The 14,242-nt window shown below is 48.0% G+C and overlaps 1 protein-coding gene across 2 annotated transcripts; it reads right to left on the bottom strand.

Moving 5' to 3' along the window:
• Positions 1 to 4,795: 4,795 nt before the first annotated feature.
• CLRN1 (clarin 1) lies at positions 4,796 to 13,968 on the bottom strand. Of its 2 annotated transcripts, none has more exons than XM_063339798.1 (3): positions 13,716 to 13,968; positions 6,101 to 6,280; positions 4,796 to 5,061 (listed from the first exon to the last, which is right to left on the bottom strand). In XM_063339798.1, exons 1-3 carry the CDS (start codon positions 13,966 to 13,968, stop codon positions 4,796 to 4,798), a joined length of 699 nt encoding a protein of 232 aa, XP_063195868.1. The 2 variants fall into 2 exon arrangements, with proteins under 2 accessions (XP_063195868.1, XP_063195867.1); XM_063339797.1 differs by having other exon boundaries at positions 4,796 to 5,140; positions 6,108 to 6,280.
• Between the last annotated feature and the right edge of the window lie 274 nt (positions 13,969 to 14,242).

The raw sequence follows: 14,242 nt of genomic DNA, 5'->3' as shown, positions 1-14,242 counted from the left end.
CCCTTAGGAGCCAGGCTGTAACAGCAAAGTGTACTCTGCCGAGTGCATCCCTGCTTCATTTAATTGCCTCCCTAGGATGCATGCGGGCACAAAAGGAGCTTGACCTGGAAAATCAGGCAGTCAGTCCTTCCCTCTCCGATAAACACTGGCTTATCTCATGAGTCAATTCATTATTAGCTTTTAATTTCTTCAGTTTTTGACATAAGGAGAACAGATTTACCTATGGATTTGTAAACAGAGTAAAATAGATCAATTCTACCCCACGTTTGTAATTAAACTGTGATGGAGCAGGCTGATACAGACCAAGCTGTCTCTTTTCAGGAGTTAGAAATCAGGGTGTGGGACAAGCTGCCTTTACAGATTTGGAGACTTCAACCAAATTCGGGTGTTTTATGGCAGAAGAGAATCAACCTGGCTCTCCAGAACTCGCCATCGCTGGCACCAGGCACCTGCTCCTGACAAATAGGTGGAAGCATCATTACCTGGCTCTCCCCCCGTGCAGACCACTTCCCAGCGGGCTGTGCCCTTTTGGAGACATCAGGTGAAACATCAGAGCAGTTGCTGTGCTGGGGAATAGTGTCCTGTACCCCGCTCTCATGTTTTCCATCAGGAATGGCATCAGCCTGTCAATAATGTGCTTAACACGCTGTCTTCCCACAGAACGCCAGACTGAAATGTGCTTTTGCCCATCAAGTCCATGTAACTTTTGGTGCTGGTGGTGATGACAAATTCAGGCACCAGGACAGTGAACAGCCCAGGACCTGCCTGGTTCGGCAGTTGGTCTGGGAAACCGGTGGGAGGACGTGGCACAGGACACCCCGTCCCTTGGCTGCCTGCAGCGTCTGCACCACCCCGTCCCATCCCATCCCTGCCGAGGGGCTGGTTCCCCTTGGCCACTTTCCCACGTCCATCCAGGCTGGCCCATTGCGTGCTTGCCTGGTGCACCCTGGGGAGAGGATGAAGTCCAACCCTGGGGCGATGGCAGCTGAGAGACACCCAGGTCTGTGTGCCACCGCCAGGTTGGAGGGGACATGGACCCACACCTCGGCCTCTGACAGGAACAACGACTGGTGGCAAAAATAATGCAGTTAAGAAGTTAATGAAACTTTGCATTTCCACGGCAGCTTCTGTCTCCAGATGTCCAAGCCCTTTCCCTGGACAGACAAGTGAATATTTGCTCAAGGGGAGAAACCCCCTCTCGCGTCAACAGGGCTTTGGCGCAGACCTCTCCCGATTTCTCCATGGTGTAGGTAAGGGCTTTGAGGTGTCGGAGGGGAAGCTGTGAAGCTTAATTAACTTCTTCCCTAGCACAGTCTCAGCTCTGCAGTAACTCAGAGAGGAAAGGCTCCTCGCTGGGGCAGCGGCTCTGGCATTTCTACAGCCGCAGCTGGGGCTGAGCATCCCTCCCGTGCCAGGCGTCCCTCGGCCCATGGCTCCCCAGGCCGGGCTCTAGGGCGTCTGGCCTCGTTAGCATTGCTCCTGCCGTGCTGATGCCCGAACCGCTCCACAGCGCGGGGCCCTGCTGAGGTCTGCCATTTCTCGGCTGCGCCTTATGGAACTACCTTTGCAGATTTCAGCGTGGGCATATGGCATGTGCCATTGCAGGGGGGTCAACTAAGTCTGTTGTTCGCGCTGTTTCCAAGTGATAAATGATCTCTGCTTGGGGTAGTCACTTTGCCGAGAAAACCCGTTAAGGCGGGTATGCTTTAGAAGGGGCTGCTGTGGGAACCAGCAGCACGACCTCCCAGATCACTGCTCGGGGGGTCACAGCAGTGGGTCACAGCAAGATGAGTCCAGAGAGCGCGGTGAGCTCCACGTCTGCAACACGGTGCTCCTCCCCCCGCCCCTACATCAGCATCCTGGGCCAGTGGTCTAAGCCTGGTACACACCTTTGTGTATATATACTTATTGCATAGATATTTGTGTTTATATGCATGCACACTGCGTGCACACACACATAAAGACACACATGCCTACTAACTTTTTATTGGGATAAAAAAAATCTGATTTTTTTTAAGAACCTTCAAATATATTTATATATTTCTCTTCACTACACAACTTTTGTTGTTTTTTGAATCATGAAATATGCCAGTCCAGAAACGAAACGGGGCAAAATTCTTTAGCTGATGCTCATGGATTATAAGAGAGCTGCGGGGTTCAGGCCGGGGCTGCTCCGGGAGTGCCAGCTGAGCGGGCCATGTGTGCTCTGACTGTTACTTTCAGCTGGTCAAAGACACAAATACTGTCCCAATTTTATTTTGCTAGTGAGAATTTGTTACGTTTGCCTTAGGAACTGGATATGAATGAAAATAACAGCTGGCCTGATGCTGGTGAGTGGGGCGGGATGTGGGGGGTGCCGGGCTCTTTGTGGGGTGACCCCCGTGACAACTCCTGGACCCCGAGTCAGGGGCTGCTCTCTCCTGCCCAGGAGAAGGGACGGGGACGGGTTTATCCCTCGGTGCTGTGGCAGGTCTGTGCAGCTCCGTATTTCACACAGACGGGCCAGCTCCTTCTTCAGGACTGGCAAGGACCACTCGGAGCGACGCTGCCACAGAGCTGCAAAGCAGCTCCACAGAACATCAGGAACACAAAGGATGAAACGTTACTCCTCATTATTTGCTGTGTAGTAAACAATACCATGAGATGTAATACAAATTACGCGTCAAGAAGATACATTAACATTAAGAAGAATATGCATATTAATTAAGAAGAAAATGACGAAAAAACGTTAGGGGTCGGGGCAACTTGCAGTAGCCCTTACACATCGCTAAAACCTGGGGAGATGCGGTGCAGCGTGGGAAGGCAGAGCTGCTTTGTGACAGGGTTTGTGGAGTTGGGGTAGAGCTGACAAACCTTTTAGAAAAAAACCCATCAATGTTTAGCCATTCGTAGTAAAACTATAAAAAAATGGCATAAAAGTCAGTGAGCTCATCTCGCAAGTTGCTAGATCTTGAAGCAAATAGTCTTCAGAGGCGAGTCCTAAGAGACACCTGTGCCTGGTTTCCACAGCAGGTGAGGGGATGGGTGCTGGTGGGATTGGTCCTCGCCCACAGCTGGGTGGAAGGAGGCTGCAGCCCTGCAGATGAACGGGTGGTTGGGGCAGTGGCTGTCCCCCTGCCCACCTCCTCTCCTCTCTGCTTCGAATGTCGTTTCTATGGCCTGCGAGGAGCGCCTCATCTCCAAGGCACCCACGTAATCCCATGGAGGTAGTGTTTGGTGGCATGATGTTCTTCTGATTGATCTGTCCATAGCTGGGCTGCCTCAGCTGTACCTGGGGTGAGTGGTCTGGTTGCTTTAACTGACTTGCTGAAGTTTAAGGCTGGAGCCCCTCTGCTGTGAGGACAGGCTGAGAGAGGTTGGGGTTGCTCAGTCTGGAGAAGAGAAGGCTCCGGGGAGACCTTAGAGCCCCTTCCAGTCCCTAAAGGGGCTACAGGAAAGCTGGGGAGGGACTCTGGATCAGGGAGAGGAGCCAGAGGACAAGGGGGAACAGTTTTAAACTGAAGAGGGGAGGTTTATATGAGATATGAGGAAGAATTTCTTGACTGTGAGGGTGGTGAGACCCTGGCCCAGGTTGCCCAGAGAAGCTGTGGCTGCCCCATCCCTGGAGGTGTTCAAGGCCAGGCTGGATGGGGCTTTGAGCAACCTGGTCTAGTGGGAGGTGTCCCTGCCCATGGCAGGGGGTTGGAACTGTATGGCCTTTAAGGTCCTTTCCAACTCTAACCATTCTACGGTTCTGTGATTCTATGCCTTGCAAGCCTGTTTGTGGTGTTACTCCATTGCTGCCCTTTGCCAAAGGTTTGACTTTGTTTATTTGTATTGTTTGATGAGAGCGAGTTTGCAGGACTCTTTTCTGGGCAGGGTTCTTCATGCTTCTGGCCGTGAGGCGTTGGGAGGCTGCAGTGCCACGTGAAGGGTGCCTGGTCTCACTCCTGTCACTTTGCTCTGGGAAATGCTCTTTGCCTTGGTGTGGCGCAGAGGGGCTGTTCAGCAGCACCGAGCCAGGCTGCCTCCCTCGGGCAAGCAGGAGGGAGCGTGTTGCATCTCCTCTCCATCCCGCTCTGCTGCCTGCAGCCTTTTAACCGAGATCACGAAGCCCCCAGCTACAGTGGTAGCATGAGGAAATGAGGGCTTTTGGGACTTCAGGGTCAAAGAGTTACAGTTTGGTTTGTTAAAACCAAAAAAAACCCAAAAGAGAGCTTTATGGATGGAAATGATGACATTGCTGTGCATGTGATGCAAGGTTAAAGTGTTAGTGATGGGTTCAGGTGTCTGGGTTTTGTCCTGCAAACACTTGCTATAGCGTTGTGTTCCGTCTGAGCATTGTGCTTCTGAGATGGAGCCGGGCGTGTGTTATGGGCAAAGCTCCTACTTTTTTTTTTTCTTTTGTTTAATGTGTATAGGTTTGCTGGGTGTCCTTGTTCTCTGCTGCCTTCGCAAGGGCTAAAGGTGCTGGTGATAGTCTGTCCCTCTATTGCAATCCATTTATTTTACTTCCCAGATCCAGTTCAATGCTATTGATATTCCTAGTTTTCTTCATACTAGCTATTTTTCAAATAACTTACTGGAAAAAAAGGCAAATGTCTTTATAAAGTCTTACCCCAAGGAAGAGAGGATATTTTGATCTAGACATTACCAAATAGCATGTCTTCTCTTGTTTACTGCATATGCCATATCGATGTTTATTTGAAATCTTCACTTTTTTTAACTTCTTTAGAGCTAATCATTTACGAGTTAGTACACCTGGTGGCAGTTGAATGCAGTAGTGATGGACCTCTTTGCTTGAAATTACGGAATTCTAATACATCAGGTCAGCAGCTCCAGTGATTGGCCCAGAATCTTTTGATTTTGAAAAGGGAAATTCAAATCCAGCAAATCGTATTAGCAAGGCGTTCAGGAAGTGCACCAGGGAGCAAACCAGGATGATCCAGAATGAATTTGCGAAGTGTTCACTGTGAGTCTTGAATGTAAAACTTCCCTCTTTGAAATTAGCAATTTTCTCTGAAAGGTGGTGGATTTTCACTTCTGAAGAGAAGAGAATCATGATGAGGCAGCCACAGGAACCTGAAACGGAGGGGGAGATGCTCATCATCCCTGCAGCAAGCCCGTGCCGTGTACATCCCAACCAAATGCCATATTGATAGTGTTGTTATGGCCACCGTAACTTAGCTTTGACAGGGATTATTTTTAGACTCCCAGCCAACGGCTATTGAAATTGGTAAGCTTTTTTAATTGAATTTGGCTTAGGACCCATAATATTTAGCACTGCTGCTTTAGTGCCCTGATCCGGCAAACTATCTGCGTTCTTTTTCAGCTTTAAGCTGCTCATTGTCCCATTGAACATAACTGAACTGTCCGCATGTTTAAAGATAAATATGTACTTAAGTCCTTTATTAAATTATGATTGTAATACGTAATACCTTGTAAAGTAATGGTAAATCTTATTGTCAGCCAAAGCAGCGACACGGAGAATGGGCTTTACCTTCTCTGTAAGTGGCAGAGGGACAGGGATAGTCCGTTATCCCTGTTGGCAGAGTTTTTTCTGGGACCACTTTTACAGCACGTTGTTGTCGGTCTCTCCCTTTCCATTTCTCAATTCCTCCCTTCCTTGAGAAAGTCTTGCTGGTGTAAGTGGTGATCTCGCTTGCATGGCTGGAAGCCTCCCATCATGGTGAATATGGGCAGTTGCATCCCTGACTTTTTTTTTTTTTTTTTTGGTTGGGTCTTTTCCCCCCATCCCCGCTCTGGTGCGATTCCCGGTTCTGACTGTGTGCTGTGCCTCTGGGGTGTGGCCCCAGCTCCAGGTTCCTGGAGCTCCTGGGCACCATCCCCTTTTTTCTGCCAGCTTACACAGAAAGGCTGGCGGTGTTGCAGCTGCCTGTACCCACCCCACTGCCCACCCTTGTGGAGGATTTCAATGTATATCTCTTAACTCCAGTATGGAAAAAAACACGTTTTGAGGTTGACCTCTCCGCCTAGCTTTATTTTGCTGGTTTAGAGTCAATGCAGCCATGGTCCTTAATACGGTCTCCTACGCCGATAAATTGGTCACCGCAAGTAGCGAACCCGGAGAGGCGTTAGCCCCAGGGTGGGTGGCACTTACAGGCGATGAAGCTCCAGAGGTACAACCCGACGGGGCCGTGCAGGGTTTCGTAAGGACTGCCAAAAGCATTGAACATGAAGAAACCTGCTCCCACCAGAGCAAAGACGATCAGTACTGTACAGAAGAGAATGACACTAACATGGATACTTGCAGGGATAATTTTGAGCAAATCTGGAAAAACTAAAAAGAAAACAGACAAAACATCGTTACACACGTTAGGAAAGTTGTTTTAGAAGTCAGGCCAGGGATTTTTTGCTGGTTTGTGATAATTCTTTTAAATTGTGCTCTTACAAATGCAACCAAAGATGAAAATGAAGTTATTAACCAGAAACAGGGTTTCATGGATGTTTGGAGGCAGAAGCATTTTGTGATGCTTGGAAGTGTAGTCTGGCCAGCAGAGAAAGACCAGCTCCAGGGAAAGCCTCTCCTCCCCTTCCCGAGCATGTTTCCCTATGTGTGTTATTCCCCCCACCCCGGCCGGGCCCCGTGTGGGATGTGGAACAGCACCCTCGTGGTCCCAGCACCCTGCCTGTGGCTCTTTAGATGCTGGGGACCTGATCCGAATCAGCATCCTCGGCGGCTGCTCCCTCACACGGTGTGTAGTCAAGCGGAACAAACTCCTCTCCGCCTGTGGGTGCTATTCAGGGCAGTGCGAGGTTTTGGGGGTTATTCGTTCCTCAAAAAACAGAGGATGCAGGTGCAAGGTGGAGGGTAACATGCGTACCATCTACCGAGGTGGTGTCTGGACCTTAACGTGAACAGCATATTCTTAGAAAAAAATCAGAAGCTCTGTTTGGGGAGGCAGGTCCACCTTGCGCCGGTCTGCCAGATGGCATGGAGGGCTGCTCACAGCACCTGTGTTACGGGTTTGATCTCGCATCCCTCAGGCTTGGCCACCTCCTCATGTCTTTTGGAGGGGGGGACAGTAAATCCAGAAACAGACTCTCTGCATTTGTGCTCATGAGGTCCCACTGAGGGACACGAGATTGGAAATGAGATTATACCTGCTTGGCACATTCACTGAATGGAATTGAGATTTATTTGCTTGCCTGGATCTTTATCAGCTTCTGGGCTTGGTTGCAATTAATTTGTGTCGCTCTTACACCCAACCCTGCCCGGAGTGGTCAGCAACTCCTACAAGACACGTTTCTCAGACTGGACTGTTCTGGTCAGTAGAGCCTTGTATTTATTTTTTCTTCCAAAACGCAGGTGCGGGGAGGGGGAGGTGAGGATGAGAAGTTCCTGACTCTGTGTCAGAATTCACACCGCGTGTGTTGCGTGTCTTGTGGTACCCGGGACAGGGTGAGGGACCTCCCCTTCCCAAGGGATGCTTCTCCTGGCTCCCCCTCCCTGGGGGGGGTGCATGGGCAGGGAGGAGGCCGGGCAGCCCCCGTGGGGGCAGGGGTCCCTCGGGGGTCTCTTGTTTGGTTTGCAGTAGCGTGTGTGGTTTATGTAGGTCTGATGTGTCCCCAGTGCACAGATGTTAAGATCTGGCCGCTTTGTCTGCTGGGGAAGCAGGGAGCTGCTGCAGGCAGGGATGCTGATTCCCTATTTCAGAGCAGCGATTCCCCCGCTTCAATTTATACAAATACACAGTGCTGTTTTGGTAAGTTTTTATCCAAAGAATTTTGGCTAAAAATATGTGCGTGTTTGGTTTTTTTTTTTTTCTGAAAACCTTAAGCAATAAATCTATAAAAGGTCCGTATTTTATTACGAAGAGCAGGAAATCCTTAGTGAAGCAGCGGTGCTGACATACTGGCAGGTTAATTGTGTTGTGCACGGCGTGTTGCTGGGAGACGTTCAGGGCTCCAGGAGCATACGATATCTGGGGAAGATAACATGTGAAGTTGTTCATAGTACAGAGACTCCCTGTGAAAATCTGCTAACAGTAATTGCCAAGGAGACATATAGACCCCTAAAAGGATGGGGGGTTTCTTACCTCCTATCCTTTGGCATTTTTCTATTTCTAGAAAATAGAAAAAAAAGTTGGTATTTTGATAAAAATCCTTAAAAATAGAAAAGGGATATATTTCTGTACATACGTTAAACTCTTAAATTATTTTAAAAATGAAATACGCTATTAAAGAGGGAGAAATTAATAAAAGTTACATCAGAGTTATTTGCAACAAACTCTCTGAGTGAGATTTTTGAAAGAATAAGCAGATTTTGTACGATCAAAATTTTGTCCCCTGTATTTCCCCAAGTAAAAACACTTGTGGAACGTTTTCTGTTTGGAACCCCGAAGGCAAAAAGGGAAGATGATAAATCAATGAGAGGAAATGGAGAAATCTTACAACGACAAAGTGTGGTACCAGGCTAAAATGAGACAGAAGACACAAAAGGAGGGTGCAGCTGGGCAGGCGGGTGCTGCCCCGTGCCCTGCTGCTCTCATCCTGCCGGTGGGAGAAATGCCGGGTGTTTGCGGCAGAGCTTTGCTCCGGGGAGTGGAGCGTAAGGAGGCGGCTGTTTGGGAAGTGCCGGTACTGCCCGTGTTACGCACTTAATGGAACGCTTTCACCAGATGCTGTAGAATTTTAGGTTTCCAAAAGCTGGAAACTTTCGCATCAGCTGCCTTTGCCATTCCATCGCTTGCGCCAGGCGCTCCCAGGGCCCGGGGAGCAGGTCGGGACCGCCACGGTGCGAAGCGGCAGCTGAATGGCATGTCCACTTTTGCACTTTGTTAATGACCGCTGCCTGACGAAGCGCTGCCCGACGGGCTGAAGGTTGTGCTGAGTTCCAGCCCTGGAACGGCTGGTGTGACTGCATGTGCAAGGCTTTAGGAATACTTTATTTTAAATATTTTTATGCAGCTTTTTAGCTACTACTTCAAACTGTGATCCTGCTTAGCTAGGGCACGAGGGGATAGTCAATCAGACTTGGTACGAGAGAATAATTTTTAATCATTCATGTTTGTTTGGCAACAACGTGTATTTTAGAAGGAATCATCAAACACACTTAACTGCTCCTGATCCACAGGGGCACGATTAAAGCGGGGGTAATAACGCCTCGGCGCTGCCTCGCTGCAGCTGTAACGTGCAGAGAGTAAAAAAGCCTCCATAAATTACTCTACCTTGTAAAGTGTTTATCAGCAAACAGTTCTGCAGCTTGCCATGCAGTAAACACAGAGAAGCAGGTAATGTGGCGTCAAGTCAATTTATCTCCCCGACAAAATGAAAGGGAAATTAAGGAAGCAAATGTTTGCAAGCTATTCTTGAAGCTATGTTAAATAAATATCGCCTTTCGTGGTGTTGATGGCTGGCTGGGAGCAGAGAGGGGGCCGTGGCCCTGGGACCCTCACCAGGCACGTGGAGGAAGCCCTGCGCCCACCCTCCGCGGTGCTGCCCGTGCGCAGGGGGCTCGGGGAGGCCAGGTCCAGGCCAGGAACACAACTGGTCGCCGTCTCGGCTTGGGCAAGTGCCTCACACGGAAAAACTACCCCTTTGCAAAATGTACCTATTCACCTAAAGGAAGAATTTGCCTGCATAAAAGGTTACTTCTGCTGATGGCTGCTTCTTGTCCAGTCGTGCCACTGATGCTTCAATTCCTTCTATCGTCCTAGTAAAACACAAAGCATGTTTTGGAAACTAGACCTTGTGTTTATTGGACTTCATATTACATATTTCGTGTATTTACCAGCATAAGAAGCAGTCATGCTGTTAGTGTGGTATAAAGTACAATTTTGCTGTTGTACCATTCAGGCTAGCCGGGGAAAAGGCTGAGGAGTCCCTACCCGTGCGGAACTTGAACAAGGAATAGCGTTAGTTCTTGCAACGCTACCTGATCTTTTGGGAGAACATACGAAACTGTGTCTTCAATAATACATTTTTGTATTGCTTGTTTTAAGAAAACATATAACTGCATTGTATTGAATCTTTCCCTTGGCGCCTGCATTTATAGTAGTGGTTTATGTCATTAAAATTTTATATGTGACATATCAGGAAAAATTAATTCCAGCAGCTATGTTGTCTTGAAAGGAAAACATTCCTTCATTGTAATGAATGAAATTGTGTGTTAGGTATGCATGCCGGCGACCTTTAGAAAATGAACTGCTGACCCAGAAACTGATGAGAATCAGCAAGAGCAAATGAGGCAGAAGGCTTTCCCCAGCCCAACCGGGTTTGCTGGCAGAGCAAATTCATTTTACAATTAAAAGAGAGGTAGTGGTCAGAGGGGAGCACTTAATGGGAACAAACATAGAACTAAATCATTTAGCCTATTTTCCATGCCTTTTCTTCTCAGACGTGCTAAAGTGCACTTCAGTGCATTAGGCTATGGATGTGTATATTTTATATGGTTATCCTGCTTCCCGGGAGGCTCCCAGTGAATTCCCGAGAGCTCTGACTCGGATGGGACGGGTCTGCTGCAGCCCCAGAGAACGTGAACCAGCCCCTTCATGAAGTGACCGCTTCTAGTAGAGGTATATTTTGCTAAGCCTCCCCCTCTATTCTGCCTTGGTGAGGCAGCATCTGGAGTACTGCGTCCAGTTCCGGGCTCCCCGGTTCAAGAAGGACAGGGAACTGCTGGAGAGGGTGCAGCAGAGGGTTACGAAGATGATGAGGGGACTGGAACATCTCTCTTATGAACAAAGGCTGAGGGACTTGGGTCTCTTCAGTCTGGAAAAAAGACAGCTGAGGGGGGGATCTTATCAACACTTACAAATACTTAAAGGGTGGGTGTCAGGAGGATGGGGCCAGGCTCTTTTCAATGGTGCCCGGGGACAGGCACAAACTTGAACATAGGAAGTTCCACCTAAACATGAGGAGGAACTTCTTTACCCTGAGGGTGGCAGAGCCCTGGCACAGGCTGCCCAGAGAGGTGGTGGAGTCTCCGTCTCCGGAGACATTCCAAACCCGCCTGGATGCGTTCCTGAGCAACCTGCTCTGGGTGACCCTGCTGTAGCAGGGGGGTTGGACTAGATGATCTCCAGGGGTCCCTTCCAACCCCTACCATTCTGTGAAGGCACCCAACCATTTTTCCTAGACATAAATCCTGTAAAGGAAGTGTTGTGTTTGCTTTTTAATTCAAATAAAAGATGATTTGAGAGCAATTTGTATGGAGGACATCAATGCTTCCACCAGCAGCTGTCAGTGAGAGCTCAGGGAGGCAAAGCCTGCCCTGAGGATTGCCGTGATCTGTACAACTGGGCTTGGGAAGCTATTTAGACTGTGACTGGGCTACACTTCAGGTATACACAGTGCCAAAGATCACCTTGTAGTGTTATCTTTTCAAAGTGCCATATAATGGATGCCAGCGCAGGTAAATAAGACTTACAGTGGATGTGCAATATTACGAGTGAGACCTAGTGAAGTATTTCACAATGAATGCTTGGCTTGTATGAAAGGAGAGTAAAAGGTGAAAGAATGCTCTAATAGGCAGCTTGGCTTGGGTGTTGGGTGGGTGAAGGCTCTGGGGTTGCGTTTCTGACCCCGTGCGTCAGCCCTGCGAGCTCGGCTGCAGCCGGTGCCCGAAGGGCAGGACAGCGGGTAGAGGGAAACGAGGGATGCTGCTCCATCCCGGGCACGTCAGCAATTCCTTCTGACCTGAGGAGTTTTAGGCATAAGATTAAATCCAGCCTAGATTTCAGGTCCTGGGAACAGGCATTGAAGCACATGCTTCAAAGCTCATTTTCTCTGCCTGAAAATGAGACCAGTGATATTTACTGATGTTGAGTGAATTACTTTTTCAATGTTTTCTTCCTTCCTGAAAGCCTTGGAGTTTTTTGAATGTGTACCTTAGGCACTCATATTAAAAAGATTAATTTTTAATATTGTCCCGTGCAGTAGGATTCTGCAGTTCTATACGAACACTCAGGTTTTGTTTTTTTGATCACTCCGAAGTGGGTTGCTTAGCTGGGACTAAATAAAAACTTGACATGGTATTATTTGTGTTCTTTGGTTACATTGTGTTTATGTGCTCCATTGAAATAACACTTATGAAGGAAAGTTTGGTAAACATTTGGATAGGAAAGGTTGGTTATGTGAGATTCTTGAGAACCTGGGTCGAAAGTGTATGGCCATAGTGAGAGCAAACTCCATTAACCCTGGAGTACTTCTGGTTGAAAACGCTCTGCAGTAATTGCATAGACCCAGAGCTTACCTAGCTGTAGCGTTGTGAGACACATAAAAATATGTGATGATTGATATTATTAAATCATCACAAACGAGCTGTGTATTTGTATTCTGTCTTGTACCTGTAATATTAATTCACACCGCCCACAAAATTAAAATTCCTTTGTAACTATTGCTACAATCACACTAGCAGTATATTAAAATATTTCAGCCATAACAAGATGAAATGTACGGGTGGGAGCCTGAACGCAAGGGACACCAATGAAATAGTTTAAAAGTATCTAAGTAACAAATACGTCAAAAGAAAAGGATTAGAAACAGAAGTGAAGGGTCTGTCTCTGGCGTGGGGGCTGGCTGTCATGGCTGGGTTTAGTCCCGCTGCATCTTGCCCTCGTTCTACAGAGCTTTTCTGTGCTTCACAGCTCCGTCGCTGTAATGAACCCGGACAAATGTCAGCCACAGCCCTGCTGATCTCCAGCGCCTTTGTCAGCTGTGGCTCGTAACGATGTCACCTACAGCAGCAAGTGACTTCCCTGGGATTTAGTAGCCCCCTCTGGAAATTCACCCCAGCCTATAATGGGCAGGGTGGAATATCTGCACGCTGTGGCGGCAAACAAAGCAACCGAGCTATATAGATAGACTAGTGATGGAATTTAATTAGAGATGGCAAATATTAATATTATATTAAATGAACTTGGTCTACCACTTTGGAAATATGTTATGTAGTAAATAATTTCTGATACCTAATCTGCTAACCTTGCCTTGCCTTAAATGACTCGTGTAAGCAATTTCCCAGTGCTGTTTTAGCAGAATGCTTCTCAACTGTGTTTTGTAATAACTTCGGGTGGCATATTGTACATATAACAAATGGCTGTTTGTTATTATCTGTTTAATGTGCTGCTATATACAAACTGTGCGTTCACTTGATCATTTTATTGATCTTCTTATCCTTGAAGATAAATAGGTTATGAATATTACATGTAAAGCAAAACCATTGCTAACAGCCTTTGATAAAATTCTGGATGTCAGATACCAAGTTCCATTTGTAGATCAACCGACTGAGCGTCAGCTACCATCAACCAGCTGCTTTTCCCATTAATGCAGCAGGTTGCTAACTTTTTGTCTGCTTTGTTTCTCAACAGCAGCCAAATGTATCTACGCCCCGGCCCTTTCATGAGATTTCTGCTAGTTTAGTTCGTTCTTTCACGATGGAACGGAGGACATAACGTTGTCGCGCACACACACAGAGGAAGATGCCAGAAATTAATTGAAAAACAAAAATATTCTATTTTTTTTAAGAAATAGTATAAATGTTTTGAAATGTAGGTATCTGCGTCATGGAAATATAGATTGTTGAAAATGTTAGCCTGAAAAGAAAAGTCATTCGAACCTGAAGACCAGAACACCGTAATGGGAGCACTTGCTTTAGAATATTTCGTGCTTGTTAGGCTCTGTCTGTGACAAGGGGAGGCTGGGGCAGCAATATCTCGGCTCCCCTCGCCGTCAGCAGTGCGGTGCTAAATAATTCAAATGCCATTGTTACTCACATGAAAACTGGAAAGGTCTCCCCCCGAGCCCGCACTGTCTCAGGCGCTCGCCGTAGAAAAGCCCATACTGGATTTTGCCAATAAACTTCTCCAGCTCCTGGCCGGTGGCGTTGACGAGCAGGGCTCCTGTCTTGCAGAGTATCGTCCCCTTAACCCACAGCTGCGTGCCGATGGCTGCCGCCGTCCCCAGCGCACAGGCAAAGCTCAGCACCCCGGCGACGCAAAAGATAATTTTCTTCTGCTGAGCTGGCATGGTGGCACGCAAAGCCCTCTAAGGGGACGCAGCTTTCAGCGAGGCAGCGACAAGGTCTTCATCAGCAGGGCAAGCAGGAGCGATGCCCAGGCAGAGCCTCGGGCGCCCAGCCAGCCCGGCTGGCGGTGGGAGCCCTCTCCCAAGGGACCTTCAGCAGCAGCGACCTTCACCAGGCACACTGTCTCTGAAAGATGCTGTAAAGGTTTATTTCTTACCCGTCCCCTTCTGCACAGCTCCAGCTCGCACGCTGATGCGTTCAAATAAGCTGGAAAAT

The sequence above is a fragment of the Chroicocephalus ridibundus genome, chromosome 6, assembly GCF_963924245.1.
Source record: "Chroicocephalus ridibundus chromosome 6, bChrRid1.1, whole genome shotgun sequence".
Classification (NCBI taxonomy): Eukaryota; Metazoa; Chordata; class Aves; order Charadriiformes; family Laridae; genus Chroicocephalus; species Chroicocephalus ridibundus.
This window is presented reverse-complemented; position numbering and strand designations above follow the sequence as displayed.

Bases quoted from the DNA above. Each gene is read 5' to 3' on its own strand.
- CLRN1 (XM_063339797.1), bottom strand. From the start codon at position 13,968: ATGCCAGCTCAGCAGAAGAAAATTATCTTTTGCGTCGCCGGGGTGCTG. The intron at 6,281-13,715 runs GTGAGTAACAAT...TTTTCTTTTTAG, and splicing joins GAGACCTTTCCAGTTTTCAT to TTTTTCCAGATTTGCTCAAA. The intron at 5,141-6,107 runs ATCGCCTGTAAG...CCATAACAACAC, and splicing joins GGTTGTACCTCTGGAGCTTC to TATCAATATGGCATTTGGTT.